Raw genomic sequence first — 19497 nt, 5'->3', positions numbered from 1 at the left:
GTACTGTCCTGAGTTACTCTGTCTGTCATCTTTTCAAAATGTCAAATCTTGCAGCAGACGCTGCTGCAGCTGCTGAAAGAAAACTTGTGTTGCTATGCTATGCCATGTTGTCTAGGTTAAGGTTAGTGATTCATTGCGCAATTATTTTTTAAAATTATTTCCCAAATTAGTGATACAGATTGATTTTATTGGACACAAAATTATATCGGTATGAAATGTCATTTTTATGCTCAATATTTTCTACTTCATTAGCATCTGTCTACAACAGGTCAAGCCTTTGTAGACTGAACAACTCTGTAAGAATTTTTAAAACTTTCCAACTTAGGAAAATTAAAACTTCTCCACTTATTTTACATGGAGACTATGAATATGAACCTCCCAAAAGCAAAGAAGATATTGTAAATGTTACTTATGTGGACAAGGATGGTAATAAGAAACAAGTTCAGGGAAAAGTTGGTGATAACCTCATGTATTTGGCGCACAGACATGAAATTGAAATGGAGGGAGCTTGTGAAGCTTCACTAGCCTGTACAACTTGTCACTGTTATGTTCAAGGAGAATATTTATCTAAACTTCCCCCACCAGAAGAAAAGGAAGATGACTTGTTAGATCTAGCACCATTCTTGAAAGACAACTCAAGACTAGGATGTCAAATCATTCTAAATAAAGAGTTAGATGGTATTGAAGTTCACCTGCCTAAAGCTACCCGTAACTTTTATGTTGATGGACACAAACCTAAACCTCATTAAGGTTGTTAAAGTGCAAGGAATCTGGACATGAGTGACCTATATTTATATTTTAAGTGAGTGGCTTTTAATTTGGAATTTTTGGAAAATAAATCACTTTGATAGGCCTATGATGCCTTTATCACACTAAATATTAATTTACAAAGTGTATTATTTTAAACTGTCATTTGGAAATACCTACAAATGAAATTCTACCCTATACTGGTTGTTGGTAAAGCCCCCCATACACGATACGTCATGTCGGTAGACATGCCTGGGCTGCGGTCCGTCTGTTAAGTCTGGCTGTTACCACACACAATCCGACCAGTGTTCCGACTGCGGAATCTTTGTGTAGCTTCGGGTTTATTTGGTCAGCTTCACACTGGATGGAATGGCTGCAAGTGACACTTTCATATCTTAAAGATGACCGTATCGTTGGCTCATGCACGTACCATTTCATTGAAAAGTAGGCCTACTGTATTAAAAAAGTGAGAACCAGCTCCACTGCTCTTCGACTCCTAAACTTTTTTTAATTCACATTGGTATCATGAGCTAAGTTTATCAATCTTCTTCTTTACAACTTTGATCTTAGCTTCCGGTTTAATTTCATGGAGTTTTTCCTGCATACTCTCTTGCCTTAAGTGTCTGTTGCTGTACCGGTACTGTTTGCTTTGTATGTCCCATGAGCATGGCATAGGCCTTCTCATGTACCGGTATTCTATAAACTCCCTTCCAAAACCTTTTGTTGTCTCAGCAAATTTTAAATTGTGTTTATTCTATAACCTCCACAACCGACTGCGTACTTGTCTGCGGATCCGGTCTGTTTTTACTTATGCACATTACCAAGGCCCCACTAGAAAAACAAGCCACACTGCAGAATCCATGACGTCATATGTATATTTCACCCAATTTATCGCAGTTAGATGAATTAACGTAAGTCTTGAAAGTAACCGTCGATTTCGACGGGTTTCACCTATTTTGATATATTCATTGATAGATTCACTGCCATATCCCATATGTTTTAGGTAAATTAGCTGGCTGTTTGTCAGATTTTAATGGTAAGGTTTTATTACAACCACCCACCACTGTGATGTAGTGTTGCGCTGCAGCATGGCCTGATTTTCTAGTGGGGCCTTGATCTGATGCGGTTGGAGTTGATGAGTTGGCAGACATGTTGGACCATGTATGGTGGGCATAAGAGCTTTGACTATTAATATAACTAGATACCTATTCAATAGTCAATGATAAGAGTCATATCTTAAAGTAACATTAGATCACAAGTGAAATTAGAATATAAAATACCTACTGCCTGGCTAAACCGATTTCCCTCTGTATTCTTGGGATCATGGCTGATCTTATTTATTGGTTAAAATGTAAGATTGATGTCCTTGAGGCTGTTTATTGCCCTAGGTGGCATGATTTATAATCCCTGTGATTCACTTACGGTAGTTAACTTTCAGAACCAAGGATTTTCATTTAATTAAATCTCACAAAACCAGCATAGCTTGAGAAACAGGTGGCATTTTCAGTATTGATTGATATCAAAAATAGATGGTAAATAAAAACATAGACTTTACTTAAATACTTTTCAATGAAATGGCAACCTAGACATAAGTTAAATTGGTTCATAAAAAACATGGCTCAGTAAAGTTATAAAATTTAATTTCCTTGTGACCGGTAATCTTGAATGAGTATAAACACTTTGTTAATAGACCCAATAATATATTTTAATTTATCCATAAAAAATTTCTAGTTTTTCTTCTTTTATCTTAGAAAAGAGATTTTCACGTAATTTCCCCCTAAATTGATTATGTAATATTTCAATTAAACACATCTTATAAATAACAGCAGAATACCTCTTTCCTGAATATTTTATAAAAGATTATTTACTTGTACAATTTAAAGTAAATGTAGGCCTATTAAGCTCCAACTAGGTAAAAAGGAAAGAATACTCTTTAGAAAGATAATTACTTCTATATCAGGTATTGCTCCTCATAAAAAGCCATATTTTAAAATAATTTTGATATAGGCCTGATGACATTACTGAGAACTCAACTGAACGATTTTTACCTAATTAAAACTAGCTTATCTTATTTTTGTTTTTTACAGGTTAGAATGTTAAAAGGACTATATTTGTATACCAGTAGTTAGTGCCGTACCATGGGATACGTAGAAGATGCAGTAGTTTCCTCCACTCGAGCTGTAGAGTTTGACCAAGCGGGACAGCTGGAAGTGGCTAGTTATTACTACAAGAAGGCGGCAAGGTTATTGGAGCTTGCGTATAAACTTGCTCCAGACACAGACGAGAAGTCTGCCTGGTGGAGGAAGGCGCAGGAATACCGTGGCCGTGCTGACTCGTTGGACAAAAAACGTATGTAAAAAACAGTACTTTGTGTACTGTAGTGCTCTAATATGTGTTAAAATTTCATGTACTGTATTTAGTATAAGTTTTTACTTTCAGTTCACCGTGTTGGAAAAAGGTATTGGTATGCCTATTATTTTCCCCCAAAAGGAATACCTATCAAAATATCAGTCATTGTGAATTTCGTTAAATTATTTAAACTCCTCCTCAATTGTATGTTACCTAAACTGTATATAATTCTACTACATATATATACCTTGGTTAATACAAATACCAAATTATCCATCCTGCATCTATTGGATTCTAAAATATTTAATTGGGAAATGCCCCACAAGCTATGTAAACATTCACTTAGCCTAACAAACACTTTACTTTAAAATGTTCACTTTATTTTTTGAATAAGATTTTCCAAGCTTAAGTTAGCTCACGGATTTGGAGTTAGAAATTGTCGTAGCCTACATAAAACAGTTTTTTTTTCCTATGCAGTTAAACTGTACTCAGTTCTTCATAAAAATAAATCTACAACTACCATCACTAAGCAAAGACTGTTTAAGTTAGGTACTGTAAAGACTGTAAGTTAATGTGAGCCTATTTGAGAAACTTACATGATTCATGAAAGACGAAACAAAATGAAAGCTCATATTCATAAAATAGGATCCCTGGGTTTTTTTGTGTGTTATCTACGCCAATGAAATTTGTTAATAGAACTTCTTTAATCCAACCAATGGGTATACACAGTTTTGTGTCACATTATGATCTACGACTCTTTTGTTGATTTGATTTGATGCTCCTCAGGGCTGGAGGAGGGTAGTCAGCAGACCCAGAGTGTGGAGCAGCAGAAGCTGCAGCGATGCAGATTTTTGCTGAGTCACGCTCTAGATGCTGATGAAGCCGGGGACAAGGCCTCCGCCATTAAGCTGTACACACAAGCCGTCGAGTTCAGCTTGACAGCAGTGAGTACATAGTAATGCATTACTCCTCGCATTTAACATTTTTCCCTACTGACGGAACCTATCGCCTCTGTTTGAAACACATTTTTTGGTGATGGGATTTATCTTATTTAAGGGATTGTCGTTTTTTTTTGTGTTGAATTGTGTCTACTTTTCATAACGTCTCGCGACGTTCTAAAAGTGAGAAAATAGGTACCTAACATGTAAAAATTTACTTAAAGGAAGTGAAAGACGTTTTTTGGAAATTAGGGAAATTAAAATCCCATGCTAATAACATGTAGCAAGGCAAATTAAAGACATCAGTAAGGTAAGCTTACTTAAAGTTTTACTCACAGTCAAATATTCCTTCCGGATTTTGTTCAGCACTTATCTATTTGAAAAACCATCTAACAGATTTAATTACTTTTGTGTTTATTTTCAGCGTAATGAAACATCAGACAATGAAGTACATCAGAAGTTGACGGCTCTTGCGAGACAAGCGCTCGAGCGAGCAGAGGACCTAAAGGGTATTCGGCAGACTCAGACGTTGTCCTCTGTTCACGAGTCTGACACTAGCAGTCAGGAACCTCCCCCCACTCCTGCCTCTAGCTCTGCCAAGGATGGGAGTAGAAACACACTCCCTCGTAACACCAACACTGGTAATGTCTATCTTTTTTCTAGTTATAGGCTTCAGGACTAAGTAGCGCTCTAAGTACTTAATGTTGTTCAGGCAATTACCTTTTGTGGGCTACTTCAGGCTTAAACTAAATTAAATTGTGTATCGTGTTCTTGTATTGAAGAGAGCTGATGTATAATGAATAATCAAGACTGGCGAAACAGCTGACCTTGGTCAAGATACACAAATCATCCACTCCATTCATCTAAAAGTACTTATTTTATTTATTTATAAAAAAAAATACAAATTCTCAAACTTGTGGAATACATAAAAAATAAAAGCAATTAATGTTAGTGAGCAGCAATTATTAAAATAATGTTATTTCACAGTGTTTTTTCCTTCAGCCTGTCTTATTTTTTTATGTCCCTCATTTTCATCCTAATATGCTAGGTTTTAGCCTGGAACTGTTTTATACATTACATCAGGCTAGTCCTAGAGGGTATTATCACATAGATAAAATCCTTTGGTGATTGGTAGTATTTTAACCCGGGACCTCAGGCTCCGAAGCCTTGAGCTCTACCACAAGACCAGCTTGCTCCCCAAATTATAACAATAAATGTATACAGAAAACAATAATACATGAAAACAAATACACAAAGTACATTTCCATCTTAGTATAGGTAGTGTTTAAGTTAAAAAAAAACAACAATATTTATCTGTAGGCCTATTATAATGCAAAAAACTAATAAATTTAGCTCCTAATAATAAAAGACTACATTTAAAGGAATCACAAATTTATTTTTTAAGCTCACAGGTTGACAGGTATTGTGTGCAGTAATCTGTGTTTTTGGTAACGCCATTTTAGTCCTGTTAGTGTCAGAATATCAAGTTCCATCTGTAGGTATACACTGTTTGCAACAGATTGCACCAGTATCTCAACCACTCGCTATTCAATGTTATGTGTTGTAGTACGCCCGGCTCTCCACCGAGGCAGCAGTGCTCATCTCAAGGTCAGTGGCAAGGACACTTACTCGGAGGAAGAGAAGAGAGTTCTCCTGGCTACCTCTAACATCAACAACTTGGAGTACGTTCCCTTCATGAGCGTTGACCTGTCCGAGAGGTAAGATGTGTTCCTCTGTGCTTTGGTAGTTTTGGTACCGCAGTGAAAAGACCGGCTTTCAATTCAAGTGTTGCAGGGCTAAAGTAGTTATTTTTACCTCTATGTTGAAAAGAATGAGCTGGAATTAAAATTTGTTTCTTCACTGTTTATTATGACAATCATAACAGAACAAATAATCAAATAACTCTGTAACAAAGGTTTGTTTGTAATAGCAAATCAAGATTTAAGTAATCTAGGGAACTAACTTGAATTTATATCCATGTAACAAAAATCAATTATGTGAATTAGTTTATTTAAATTGAGGTGCAGTATGATGAAAAATAGTAGATACAGTTCATTACTGGGACCTAAAGCGTCTTTTTGCTCATTTCCACATCTTGGCTTCACCGTATAGCTTAATTAACTGTAGTATGGTTGTTTTTTGTGCAGGTTCCAGTATGCGATTCCTTTCACTGACAAAGATGGTCCTTTGGCATTATCGGCCAAGCAGAGACGAGACTTTGCTCGCTGGGCTCGTCCTGATGAGTTCAGTTCAGACCCTCGTATGGTACAGGGCGACCACGTTGACTGCTTCAGCATCAAACAAACAGTAGGTTGAGTGTTTATTGGGAAATATGGTTTTAAACTCAATTAAGGTTATGAAAGCAACTGTACTGCAGGAAACTTTGGTCGGTTTATTCACCCTCAATAAAAAGAACTGGTTCCGTTTAATTGACCTTTTCATTAAATCAAGGAACTTCCATTTCAATTCTTATCGCAGGTAATAAAATAGAATATCGTTTGTGTAAGTCTAGTTTTGTTTTTAACGAATTTTAGAGCGTACATGTTAATTAATTCTGTGAATAGTTTAATTTAAATAAACTATAACTGTATCAAATAAAACACATGGGTGAAATTAAACTTAGTGTTTTTTTGCTGGAGTACAAATTATACTTTAAAACATTGCAGCTAAGTATTGTCTTGAAGGGAAAAGTTTTTCATGTAATTGCCTTCTTGTTTATTTAATTTTGTGGATGTCTAGGTGGTGTCTGACTGCTCGTTTGTGGCGTCGCTGGCCGTCAGTGCTCTGTATGAGAAGAGGTTTGGCCGCAGACTTGTAACATCCATTATCTACCCTCGTAACCGCAGCAAGGAACCAATTTACAACCCTTTTGGTGAGTGTTAAAAGCATTAAATGTCTAATCTTTTACTACATGGTACTCCACTCGACCAAAAAAGCTTAAATCGGTGAATGATGTTTGAGATTTGTCAACTGTGGAGAAAGTGGATTGGGCTATAAACTTTGGCACTAAACCTTATAAATCTGAATGGGCTGATTCTGATTCTAAATTTCTCAAAATGGTAGGCCTACTGATGATATCAAGGAATCCATTGATTTTCAATTCTTCATGACCTTGGATTCAATACTTTAGATAAAGCAATACACTTTCACCCAACCAAGTTTGTACTAAGATTTGGGAATTTGAGGATTTAATGAACTTTTTGTCATTTTGAATCTATGGCGGTATCATGCAAAAACAAAGGGAAAGTATGGTCAAGTGCAGTGCTTAAAACTCTAAGTGTTTCTTGTTTCTTACAACTTCCAAGTACAGTCAGGAGGAGTTAGGTTGTCTATACTTAACACACAGACGGTGTTAAGTCTTGTCATTCAGAAATAGCTTATGATTTCACATTACTTGAGAGATAATAGGAGAGTTTGGATATAATTGAAGATTGGATAGTCAAAGCAAAGTTTGGGTAGTCAAACTCGGCTGTAGGCCTACTTTTACCAAAACTGGATAGTGTACACTATAAGACCTATTGGGACTGTCCCTTAAAAAAGTGTAAAAAAATTTCAGTGGCATTGAAAACACTCAAGGAAGGGTGTGTTCACAAAAAAGCTGGTTACATGCGCTTGTTGGCAAGCGCTTGCAAGTTCCAATCGGTGTGTGAAAAGTCTACATTGTATCAAGCGTGTACGTTCACAGACAAAGCTTGCTCCGATAGCAAGCGCTTGCTACAAGTTCTGACAAGAAGGCAAGAACGTTTTGTACTAGTTTTTCGGCTCTTGTTGAGCGAACCAGTCCAGTGACAAACAACTGTGCAGTATGGATGTCGATGAACTGATTGCTCAAAGCTTTAGAATAGGGGCTATTTGGGACAAATGTCCCGAACTGAATGCTGAAAAAACCCCCCTTTTTTCCTAGTGCAGGCAGGCGGTTGTTGTGGGGCACCCGGTGTGCCCCCAAACCTCCAGTGCCCCTGGGCATATCCGTAATCTGCCCGTTTATTAAAGTGGGCCTGCCGCAAACCTACCTCTTCCGTGGTCAATTGCATGAACGCCAACTGTCCTACGAAGTTTTTATTCAACATTTTCAAGCAAAAATAACTCTTCATCACGTGATGCGGACATTGTCCAATAAACTAGCTTAAAATGGAAGCTTTTGTTGTGTAAACAAAAAAAAGTTCTCAAGTGCTTGGAATAAGCGCTGAAAATACGTTACTTGTAACCAGCTTCCTGTGTGAACACACCCTATCCTAGACATTTATTTTCATTACTAACCCTTTGTAAATATGTGTAAATGACAGCAAGTTTCTTTTTTGCCTAATCATGACTGGTTGGACAGGCAAGTACATGGTCAAGCTGCACCTGAACGGAGTGCCTCGCAAGGTGATCATTGATGACCAACTGCCGCTGGGACGCTACGGAGAGCTGCTCTGTTCATACTCCACCAACAAGAACGAGCTGTGGATCTCCCTGCTGGAGAAGGCGTACATGAAGGTGATGGGAGGCTACGACTTTCCTGGCTCCAACAGTGTAAGTCACTCGGACAATACGTTTGCAATTGTTTGAACAGTTTTAGCATCTGAATCAATTACGGATTTACGAATACGGTAGAGATGTGTTGATACTAAAATTTATGGTCGAAACTGATACCAATGTCGAAGAATTGGTGGCATCTAGAATCGACACATCCCTAAAATTCAGTGTAACCTTGGTTAACCGTCACTCTTCCAACTGTCGATCTCTGTTTTTTTTTAAGGGGGGGGGGGGTTCGACTTGAAAATAACCAATCAAGAGTCTTAAGCTGATGAATAAGTGATGTATTTATTATTCGGGTGTAAATAAAACCACTAATCATTTTAAAGCCTATAATCATTTTAGAAGTCTGTGTATAGCATACCAATCATATTTTTTAAAGATCTAATCAAATAATTTTTCACGCTCACAGAACATAGATCTACATGCTCTGACTGGTTGGATCCCGGAACGTTCAGCTATCAGACAAGGGGAAGCGGACTTTAACGCTGATGCACTGTTTAACAACCTGCTGACTCGCCTACACAAGGTACGATAAACTATTATCCAACCAAGGTTATGTGAATTACATGTTGTGTTTTGGTTAATTTTTCTATCGTCGTACCATTTGTTTACTTACTCAGACTAAAGGCAGGATTTATTACAGAAAGAAACTGTTATTAAAACTCCTCTGCCTGCTTCTAATTTAAATAAATGTATTACTTCTTTTCATCTGGTTTTTGTCCATCCTCTTACACTTTGAGTATTAATAAGAAAAGTTTCTTGCCCATAATGTTTCAGGCAGGCCCAGTTAAGCCAGAAAAAACACACTTAAAATTAATCGTCAATGTAAATGTAAAATATATGCCCACCGCAGAAAACCTAAGCAACCACAGCAATACTTAGGACTGGATTTTCACTACAAAATTTCAAAACAAAAAAATTAACTGGTTCCGGATCCAGGTCTTACCAAGATATATATGGTAATAGCTTATTCCCTGTATGGGAAATTCACTAAAAACTACAATGTTATGGCAGCCTTAAACTACCTATTTATAGTGCAAGTTGCTGGGCGGGGGGGGGGGGGTTAATAAAGATAATAAGTTCTTCTTGCATCAGAAACCTCTCCTTGTTTGATAAACATACTGATACTATGCCGAAACATGCATGTTTGTGCTAAATTCACAAATCTCACAGAGAAGTAAGGTACAGAAGAAATACACCAATGGGACAACTATGCGCTTTCAGCTTTAGTATGTTGTGCTAGAAATATACTTGTGAAAAACGAAGGAAGGGCCTGAACAGCGAGTACTGTGCGGAAATTCCTATAGCACAGGGTCTTCCTCCACCGTGAGCGTTGTAGTTCATGAGGGCGAGGGGGGCAGTGTTGGACTTTGCCCTAGTGTTAGACACCACTTAAGTGTACCATTGAATGTTTCCTTTGTACTTTACCTCGGTACTTTGGTATTATACCGACCTCACCAATAAATCAACTTTCAAATAAGATTTTAATTAGTTTAAATAGCAAAATCTTCCTAGCCTAACCTAAACCTAACCACCCTTGGATTAGGTCAGGTTAGTTATAATTATTAGGTCTGGTCGGTATAATACCAAATTACCTTTGCTTCTCTGTGCCAATCTGGAGTTTTATAAAAGTGTATGTCTCACAGGGAGATGTGCTGATCACTGTTGCCACAGGACAGATGTCAGATGCTGATGCTGATCGTACAGGACTCGTCCCTACACACGCCTACGCTGTGCTGGACATCAGACTAGTTCAGGTACAACAGTACTTTGTAACATTCAAAGTACGTACTGATAATCTGTAAAGAACTAACCATAATACTGCTTTTGTATTGAGGTTGAAAGTCATACAATAGTTGTTATGGTGGCTAAGGTGGTATTAGCAACATACCGATCCTCAAAATACCTTTAAACTAAGCTTTTTGGTGGTTTAAAAACCGGGTCCAACTGCTCTAGGTCATTGAACTTGACTAATGGTTCGGACTAAAGAAACAGCTGTTCTTACTCAGTAACAAAGATGGATTTATTACACCTAGCTGCGTCCCCATCTTAATTGATAATAATAATATTAAGCTCGTTACAAATTTAATTTAAGTATGACGATGTAACTTAGACCTCAAGGGTGTATGTTTGTAAGATTTTTTAGTGAGTATAGCAGGCTTCTGAATGGTAAGCTGGCACAAAAAACACTTTAACACGATATATTAAACATTAGAATATTTCACTGTCGATGACACCATTTTCTATCTAGGAAGATGGAGTTAATAAATTACTTACTTTTAAATAGTTTATTTCATAATTTTTTTATAAGTTCCGTAACAAAAACTTTGTGTAACGCAGGGTAAACGCTTGATGAAGTTGAAAAATCCTTGGTCGCACGTAAGATGGAGAGGGAACTACTCTGAACTCGACACAGTTCACTGGACATCAGAAATGAAGAAGGCACTGGACTACGATCCAAACAGGTGACTTAATTAATCATCTGGTTGATTTCTTCTTTAATTTAAAATTTAATTTGTATTTTGTTAACCTTTTGTAAATGCTTGACCAGTCATACCTAGTCACACTGTGGACATGAACAATACAAAAAATAACAAATATCAAAACCTGTGCTGTGTCGCTTGGGTGTCTAGTATTAGTGACCATGTTACTTAGCTGCATATCACTTGGCAGCCTTCAGGCGGCTTCTACCAGCTCAGAATTATTTAGGCTTATCATCACAATATGGTTTGGCCAGAGCTGCAGGCTATCCGATTTTTTAACTAAGCAGTACCTCTGGCTATACAAGTGACCACGAAACTGACATGAAATTTATCTGATTTGCTGTGCAAAACACCGCTGTTAATGGCAGTAGAACTGGACATCCGACTGATGTGGAAAACCTGTAATTATTCCAATACCAAAGATACTGTGTTAAAGGCGTTTCTGAAAGTTTTTTTAGTATGACAATCCCCCCATTGCATATTTTCTGGGTAGCTGAGGGGTTATAATGAAATATTTTGTTTATTGGTTATTTGTTATAATGTTTATTTTTTTACAGTGCAGCAATGTTTGACAACGGAGTGTTCTGGATTGACTATGACAGCATTCTAAAGTTCTACGATGTTTTCTACCTCAACTGGAATCCTGGTCTTTTTCAATACACTTACTGCATTCATCAGTAAGTATGAGTAAATCACATGACCCAAAAAGTTTTCTTCCAATTGTAGCTAAGATAATTTTACTAAAAGGTTTGGCTATTTAATCAGTGATATCAACAATGCATTTAATCTTACTGAAAGTCTTAAACCTTGAATTTATGTACAGTGTACAGTACTTTGAGTTGAGTATTGTAAAATGAAAGTATGATTTGAGATTCTTATCTTGGGAGCAGCTCTACTGAGGTAAGCAGGTCGCCGTCTTGTAACACAAAACAACAAAAGGGGGTCTATAACTAAAAAAACCATCAGGGTAGAATTGGACCAGAAATAAAAGAGCAACTAGTAAACTAAAAATTAATGGCATGAAGTAGGGAAGTTTCTTTAGTTAACCACTAATGTCTATGTACGAATAATTTTTTTTTTTTTTTTTTTAGTTAATCCTACTAATATTATAAATGAGAAAGTTTGGATGTATGGATGTATGGATGTATGTTTGTGACAAGTGAACGCGAAAAATACTGGTCGGATTGGGCTGAAATTTGGCATGATGATAGCTCACATTCCCGATTAACATATAGGCATATTCTTATTTCAAAAATCCTTTCGGGCTCCGTCCCAGTGGCTCTGGAGTTTCCCATGTTAACCTTATGAGAAATGGAACAGCTGTTTCAACTAAACAAGTTGGTTCTGTTCTATGATGTTCAATAGCATTAAAGTTACAAGGGTTACCAACAGGGTGCAGCACTATTATTTCTTTTACATTTATGACAACAGCTAATTTGCAACTAAAAGGTGAGTGAGCGTAGCGAACGAACTTCAACCTGGAGGCGCGTTAGCGGAGCGAACGAGCTAACCTGAAGGCAAGTGAGCGCAGCGAACGAGCTCCAACCTAAAGGTGAGTGTGCGTAGCAAACGAGCTCCAACCTAAAGGTGAGTGAGCGTAGCGAACAAACTTCAACCAGGACGTGATTGAGCCATGCGAACGAGATAATCTTGAAAATTAAGAAGTTAAACGGGGTAAAGCCCGCGGGTTACAGCTAGTAAGAAATATATCAACGATGTAGTTGCTATCTAAAATACAGACAGTTTGACAGAAGTCTAAAAGTATTAAGTTTTCATTAGTTTTAAATACTACGAAAGATACTCTTCAGTGAATCTGATAATCAATGTTATCAGTATAAACAGTCAGAACAAATATACTCCAATTATACCAGACATCTTGCTTTCACCTTGTCTTACTGTAGCGTTTTTTTACAGGTCGTGGCAGGCTGGAGTAGGGCCAGTGAAAGACGCTTACAATATTGGGGACAATCCCCAGTTTAGTCTAGAGGTAAGCTTTCTTTAATTATCTTATTATTGTTTTAATTGCTTTTTGTTTAGCTTGTTAAGAATTTATTTATTTCTGCTATGCTTCTTTTTTAATACATTGCAAAATACTACCTTACATCATATCATAGCAGTGTACAGTTTTAGGATCATTAGTATATTTTTTAGGGGTCTGTGGTTCGTTTTTATTTCAGATCGGGGCAAAAATGTAGATCTTCGGGTCAAAATCAGATTGCTTTTGGTATTTTTTTAACTGTTTTATCAGCTACTCAATTAATTCATAAAATATTGTACCCTCCTGCTATCGTGGTGAAACAGTAAAGTGGTCCTAGCAAAATTGTCAACGTCTCCTGCGGTCGTGGCAAACTATGTCCTGAGTTCAAGGAGAAGTTGTGTTTTTCCTCTGCGGATGTGGTGGAATATTTAGTCTCGGGTGATCAGGGCAAAGTCATAATGATGTGCTGTCTTGAAGACATCACCAACGTCTCCTGCAATCTCGGCAAAATTGTAAACACCTGTCATGATTGGCAAAATTTTGTCGTCCCTTCCAATCACATTGAGGGACCGGACTCCAAAACCCGAACTTCCAACTTCCAACTTCCGAACTTCCAAGTGCCGAACCGTACTAAACTTGATCAATGTCTCCTATCATAATTAAATTCTTGTTTTCTTACTGTTTGCAGGTAGGCGCCAACACAGGGGCTGTGTGGGTACTGTTGACTCGTCATATCACCAAAATTGACGACTTTAGAGAGAACACTGAATATATCACAGTCCTAGTCTACAAAAATGAAGGAAACAAAGTCTACTATCCTAGTAAGTACACTATTGATGTATATAATATGTAAGATGAGTCGGTTTCTGTCTTTTTAAATAACTTCTGCAAAAAAAAAAAAAAAGATTAAAATGTTTCTATTTTGTGTCCTCTTCCCGTTGCAAAGCACGGGTTTAACAGCTAGTAAATAAATAAATAATTCTTTATTGTCACATCAACGTTTTGAATCATAGCACAGCTAAAAAACAGATGACATTGTCAAGATTATTACTAACTTAACCTAATGTACAACAATATGTCTTATGCATTAAAAAATGTTTTAAACAAGTTGGCAAAATTGGTTAAACAATAACGGAAAAAATAAGTTTCTAGTCATACAAAATAAAAGTCATATTGATTGGTTAGTTCCACTGAGATAATCATTAACACTGTAAAATGTTTTACTTATCAGAAAATCAGCAAGGCTGCTTTTAAAAGATTTATTATTAATTAAAGTTTTTAGATTTGAGGGTAGTTTATTAAAAAGTTTTTTTCCCATGTATTTGTGTTTTTTCTACAAGCTTCAGTCTGTGTCTTGGATATTGGAAATTATTTTTAAATCTAGTGTTTAGATGTGGTCAAAGTTTTCGCTAATGTAGTCATCAAAATTTGAATGCACCGCTAACAATGTTTTGTAAATAATCAAATTTGGAATAGTCATAATATTCAATTCTTTAAAAACTGTTTTGCATGAAGATTTCCATGGTAAAAAAGTCATAATTCTTATAAACTTTTTTTGAATTTTAAAAACTTTTTCAATTTCAGAGGCGAACCCCCAAAATTCAATTCCATACTGTACTATTGAATAAAAGTAAGCATAATAGAGCATGACAGAAGTTTTCAGGTCTATAGAATTTCTTAAACATAACATTTGAAAACAGGCTGAATTTAATTTTCCGATTACCGACTGAATGCACTTACTCCAGGTCAAGTGTTTATCAATATATAGCCCTAAAAATTTTGCATTATCCTCAGTTGGTTGAGATTGATCAGTGAGTGCCATTGATTGAGGTGTACAAAATCTTACAAATTTGGTTTTCTCTTCATTCATTTTCAATCCATTGACCTCAAACCACTTCCCCAATTCGGTTAGGCTTTCATCAATTTGATGTTTTAATCTCTCATTGTTTTCTGTTTTAACTACTGCAGTAGTATCATCTGCATACAGAATTAGATTATTTGAAACATTTTTTGGAAGATCATTGATATATATAAGAAATAGAAGAGGCCCCAAAATTTAACCTTGAGGCACACTTATTCTAATTTTTTGCCATTCTGACTTTACTTTTAAATTATCTTTACAAATGACTGTTCTCTGATAGCGACTTTAGAAGCCCAAGAGACAGAGCTCTACAGTTTGAAACTTGAATAATACATGGATTTGTCCTGAAGTTTCAAGGAAATGGTTTAGATGGTATGGTAATACATAAGTGCAATACAGAAAGACATAAGTCTATTTCAATTTTGCTCAAGTGGATATATGTTACAATTTAAGAAGAATTAGGGAATTGATTATCTACTTCCCTTGAGTTTTCCTGCGGACACCAATAGTATTAAAATCCATAACAAATAAGGAGTTTCAGTCACAAAAGAGCAGTTTTGCCTCTAAGAAGTTTAGATTCATACGATCATTCAAGTAGTAGCCTACGTTTATTTGTAACCTTGTTTAAATCACTTTGTAGAACATTTTTTTAACCAATGAAGTTTTCTCTTGTCCCAGACGATCCGCCGCCGTACATTGACGGTGTCCGGATCAACAGTCCGCACTATCTGTGTAAGATCATCTTGTCTGACAGCAGTCCTCGACGCTACACTCTCGTCGTATCACAGTATGAGAAGATGCACACTATCTACTACACTCTCCGGGCCTACGCTACTTGTCCCTTCACTCTCTCAAAGATACAGAATCCATACAGGCATTCTGAAGAGGTATGTTCTACGTTTGTTAGTTTTCGACCACGTTGACACCAAATATACGAAACTTGATAGACATTGGTACAAAATTACATTTTAAAAAACTTACATGTCTGAATCTCGATCATTATATCTTTGGTTATCAGACCTTCCGTTATATCCGACTCTCTCAGTGGTTGATCAGATACCGTGAAATCGTTATTTTTACTGTGTGGTCTGACTGAACTCCAAAACTGATACTTCAAAACTACGTCTGCAGGCCTACTCTAAAGCGCCAGGTTATACGTACTTGCATTATTGGAGTAGGTAGGTTTGTTGTGATAGGTGTATAACATAATATGTTACAGATAACAGATGGACAATGGAAGGGTGTGACGGCTGGGGGATGTCGCAACCACCCGGCCACTTACCCCTTCAACCCTCGCTACCGCATCACCCTAGACACTATGGAGACCTGTAATCAGCTGGCCTTTGACCTGAAAGGTCCCAAGCAATACCAGATAGGCCTGGAGGTCACTATAGTGTCGTTAACTGACGAGACGGTCACGGCACCGTTCAAGACCAAGTCTTCTGGTCCTTACAGGTTAGCATTCATGGGGTTTTCAAGTGTTTTACTCTTATCTAAAAGTCCATGTATCTAAAGTACCCCAATAAGAGGTTTATGTTTGATTTCATATTTCTTGCTTATTTATGCTGTGACAGTTTTGAAACTTTGCACAGTTTTTAAAGAATGTTCTGAAATTATTTTTTTTATTTGAGCTTCCAAACACGTACAAAAAAAGTTTGTGGTGTATTAAAAAATTTAAAGATTTGCTTCCTATTAACATCTTTAATATTATTAAAGTGATACAATCAAATTTGTGGTCATCGCTTAAGGCCATTAACCAAATAAAATATAGGCATATGGAACATCAAAATTAAGCTCAAAGTGTGTAGATTTGCCAAAATGAATTGGTATTTGATATGAACAAATTCCTGAAGGGTTCGGCCCCACAGGCCAATTTCCAAAAGGCTACGCCTTACATGCTTTTGAAGTTTATTAAACCAAAACTGTTCTATCACTAAGACTGATAACAATTCCGTTATTTGCTTAGGTCTGGCTTTGTTATCCTGGAGCTCCGGGATGTTCCCTCAGGAATTTACGAGGTTGTCCCCTCCACCTTCTACCCGCAGCAGGAAGGCCCGTTCTTCCTGTCCGTCAAGTCGTCTTGTCGCTTCCAAGTTACCAGGGTCAACTAATGCAAGTTTTTAGAGCTTTTGGACATTACTTTAGTTTTATTTGTGGGCGAGCTGAATTTGGTAGCTTGCACACTTTTTGTTAACATTATATACACCACTATATGACTGTATGTTACATTGGACGACACTAAAACATTGTTAGCAAAAAGCTAGAGGCATTACTGTGAGTTCTTGATAAGAAAATATGTTTTTTAAAAAGCTATACATATTTGTCCAAATTATTGTATTTTGGACTGGCAATTAGGCCTAATTTTTATTACTATTCTATTCATCAATCCATATAAAATGTTACTGACTGTTATTTTGTGTAAATCAAAAGGATAAGAAATTTTCTTAAAAAATATTGTTATTGTTATCTCTTTAAAAATTAGTTTTGTAATGTTTGTAATATAGTATTTTAAACTATGTTAAGTAACTACTGCATCTAAGTTATCGTGACAAAGCTTGGGTACTATTTTTGTAAATAGGTCAAATGAAATAAATTTAAATCATGAATTATTGTACATTTTAAACTTACCCAAAAATAACCTGAATCTGAATCCCTAATCCCCTACAGTCAAAGTCAAAAGTATTTATTTGCACATAACATTTATGAGTTACAGTGGTAACATTAAACTGGTGCATCGTCATTACATTTCTAAAAAAGAAACAATACAATTAGCTATGACACAAATAAACATCTAAATAATTAACAAATTCTTCAACACTATATACACTTAATTCTAGGAGGAGTCGCTTCAAATAAGACTTATATCTAATTAAATCTAGCTGCTTTACATGGTTCGGTAATTTATTGTATATTCTTTTACCCAGCTCAAAAGTTGAATTAATTGTCCTTCGGTAGTTACATTGGTCAGTTCTTAAATAATTGTTTTGCCTAGTAAAGTAGTTATGAACAGAGCTATTAGTTTGAAACTGCTCTAAATTAGTTCTAATGTACATTAAGCAATCCAATATAAACAAAGAGGGAACAGTCATTACTTTAAGTTTCTTAAAAAGTGGTTTGCAATGGGTCCTACGATTAACACTGAACATGATTCTTAAGGCTCTCTTTTGAAGCCGCAATAATTTTATTGTATTACTGTCATAACCCCATGACACTATACCATATGACAGGTGGCTTTGTATATGTGCAAAATACACAGCAGCCAAAACATCAATATTAACAATTAACTTAAGTCTTCTAATCATAAAGATTGCTTTAGCTACCTTATTGCACAAAGATTTAATGTGTTCATCCCACTTAACATTAGTCTGTAAAGTAATACCTAAAAACTTAACACTTGACATTTCATCAGAGGAATTTCCAAAACTGAAATTTAGGCTTTGTGTCTTCTCTTTGTTTAAGCATAAAATGTTGGCTGCAGCCCAGTCTTCAATTAAATTATTAGACCTGAGTAGTAACTGATCATTTAAGAGACCACTATTACTATTACAGCTGATTTGTATGGCCAGGTCGTCTGCATACATATAAGGTATCACATATTCATTGGAAATGGCAGCAGGTAGGTCATTAACATATATTATAAAAATAGTAGGACCTAATATCGAGCCCTGAGGCACACCTGTAGACACTGGCAAATATGGTGAAAAACAGCCATTAAATAAGACAGACTGGTACCTCTGTGACAAATAAGACTTAATCAGATTCAAAGAAACTGTGTCAAACCCATAAAAACCAAGCTTTTGCATAAGTACTGTGTGATCTACAGTGTCAAATAATGCTTTTGACATATCGTAAAAACTACTACATACCTTTTTTCTAGCATCTAATGCCGATAAACAATCTCTAGTGAAATTGACAATTGCTGTACTTGTTCCCCTCTTAGACCTAAAGCCATACTGACTATCAGAAAACAGTAATTTATTTTCAAAAAATATTTTGATTTGATTATTTAACAAAACCTCAAACACTTAAGACAAAACTGGAATTATTGATATAGGACGATAGCTTTCATATTTTACTTTTGAGCCTTTTTTAAAGATAGGAATAACTTTCACTAATTTTAAACACTATGGAACAACACCCTCATTAATACAAAGATTAAACAGGTATGAAAGTAAAGTATTTCAGCAATGTATGGTGCCACTAATTTCAAGATCTGAGAATTAATAAAATATACATCCAAGCTTAAGCTATCACTTAAAGAATAAATTGCTCTGAACACTTGTTCAACGGACACATTATTGAATGTAAAAGACGTGTGTACGTTGTTGCAAGGACTCAGTTTATTTAAATAATGTATATGTTATCAATTTTTTAAGCCCTTACAATGGGTGATATGGTAATTTTAAGGAAGTGGGTTAAAAACAATGGCGGATCTAGAGGGGGGGGGCGAAGTGGGCTACCGCCCCCCCCTCGGGCATACATATACATAATATATTTTTACTGCATGTAATACAGTAGTGCATACACATTACGTAAAATAATTTGTCACACTAACTTTGGACAAAGAAATGGTATAAAACTGCCATTTTGGAGACTTAGTTTACACACATTTTTCGGGCG

The 19497-nt window shown here is 36.2% G+C and overlaps 2 protein-coding genes across 3 annotated transcripts; both read left to right on the top strand.

Annotated features, from left to right (window-relative positions):
- The first annotated feature begins 38 nt into the window (after window positions 1–38).
- LOC129003357 (adrenodoxin-like protein 1, mitochondrial) lies at window positions 39–749 on the top strand. The gene is made up of 2 exons (XM_054431649.1): window positions 39–121; window positions 269–749. Exons 1-2 carry the CDS (start codon window positions 39–41, stop codon window positions 747–749), a joined length of 564 nt encoding a protein of 187 aa, XP_054287624.1.
- On the top strand, window positions 67–17493 carry LOC129003015 (calpain-7-like). Of its 2 annotated transcripts, none has more exons than XM_054431207.1 (17): window positions 67–121; window positions 2835–3096; window positions 3883–4040; window positions 4459–4675; window positions 5602–5752; window positions 6182–6341; window positions 6774–6906; window positions 8359–8549; window positions 8965–9081; window positions 10202–10312; window positions 10896–11020; window positions 11596–11715; window positions 12953–13025; window positions 13705–13837; window positions 15556–15764; window positions 16097–16332; window positions 16844–17493. In XM_054431207.1, the coding sequence occupies exons 2-17, from the start codon at window positions 2886–2888 to the stop codon at window positions 16986–16988; spliced, it is 2490 nt and encodes an 829-aa protein (XP_054287182.1). In that variant the 5' UTR covers window positions 67–121; window positions 2835–2885; the 3' UTR covers window positions 16989–17493. The 2 variants fall into 2 exon arrangements, with proteins under 2 accessions (XP_054287182.1, XP_054287181.1); XM_054431206.1 differs by lacking the exon at window positions 67–121 and adding an exon at window positions 689–802.
- The last annotated feature ends 2004 nt before the right edge of the window (window positions 17494–19497 follow it).

This window comes from Macrosteles quadrilineatus, unplaced genomic scaffold (assembly GCF_028750875.1).
Source record: "Macrosteles quadrilineatus isolate MER2022 unplaced genomic scaffold, UCM_ALF_1.0 Scaffold_9__3_contigs__length_116548681, whole genome shotgun sequence".
In the NCBI taxonomy this organism is placed as follows: Eukaryota; Metazoa; Arthropoda; class Insecta; order Hemiptera; family Cicadellidae; genus Macrosteles; species Macrosteles quadrilineatus.
This window is presented reverse-complemented; position numbering and strand designations above follow the sequence as displayed.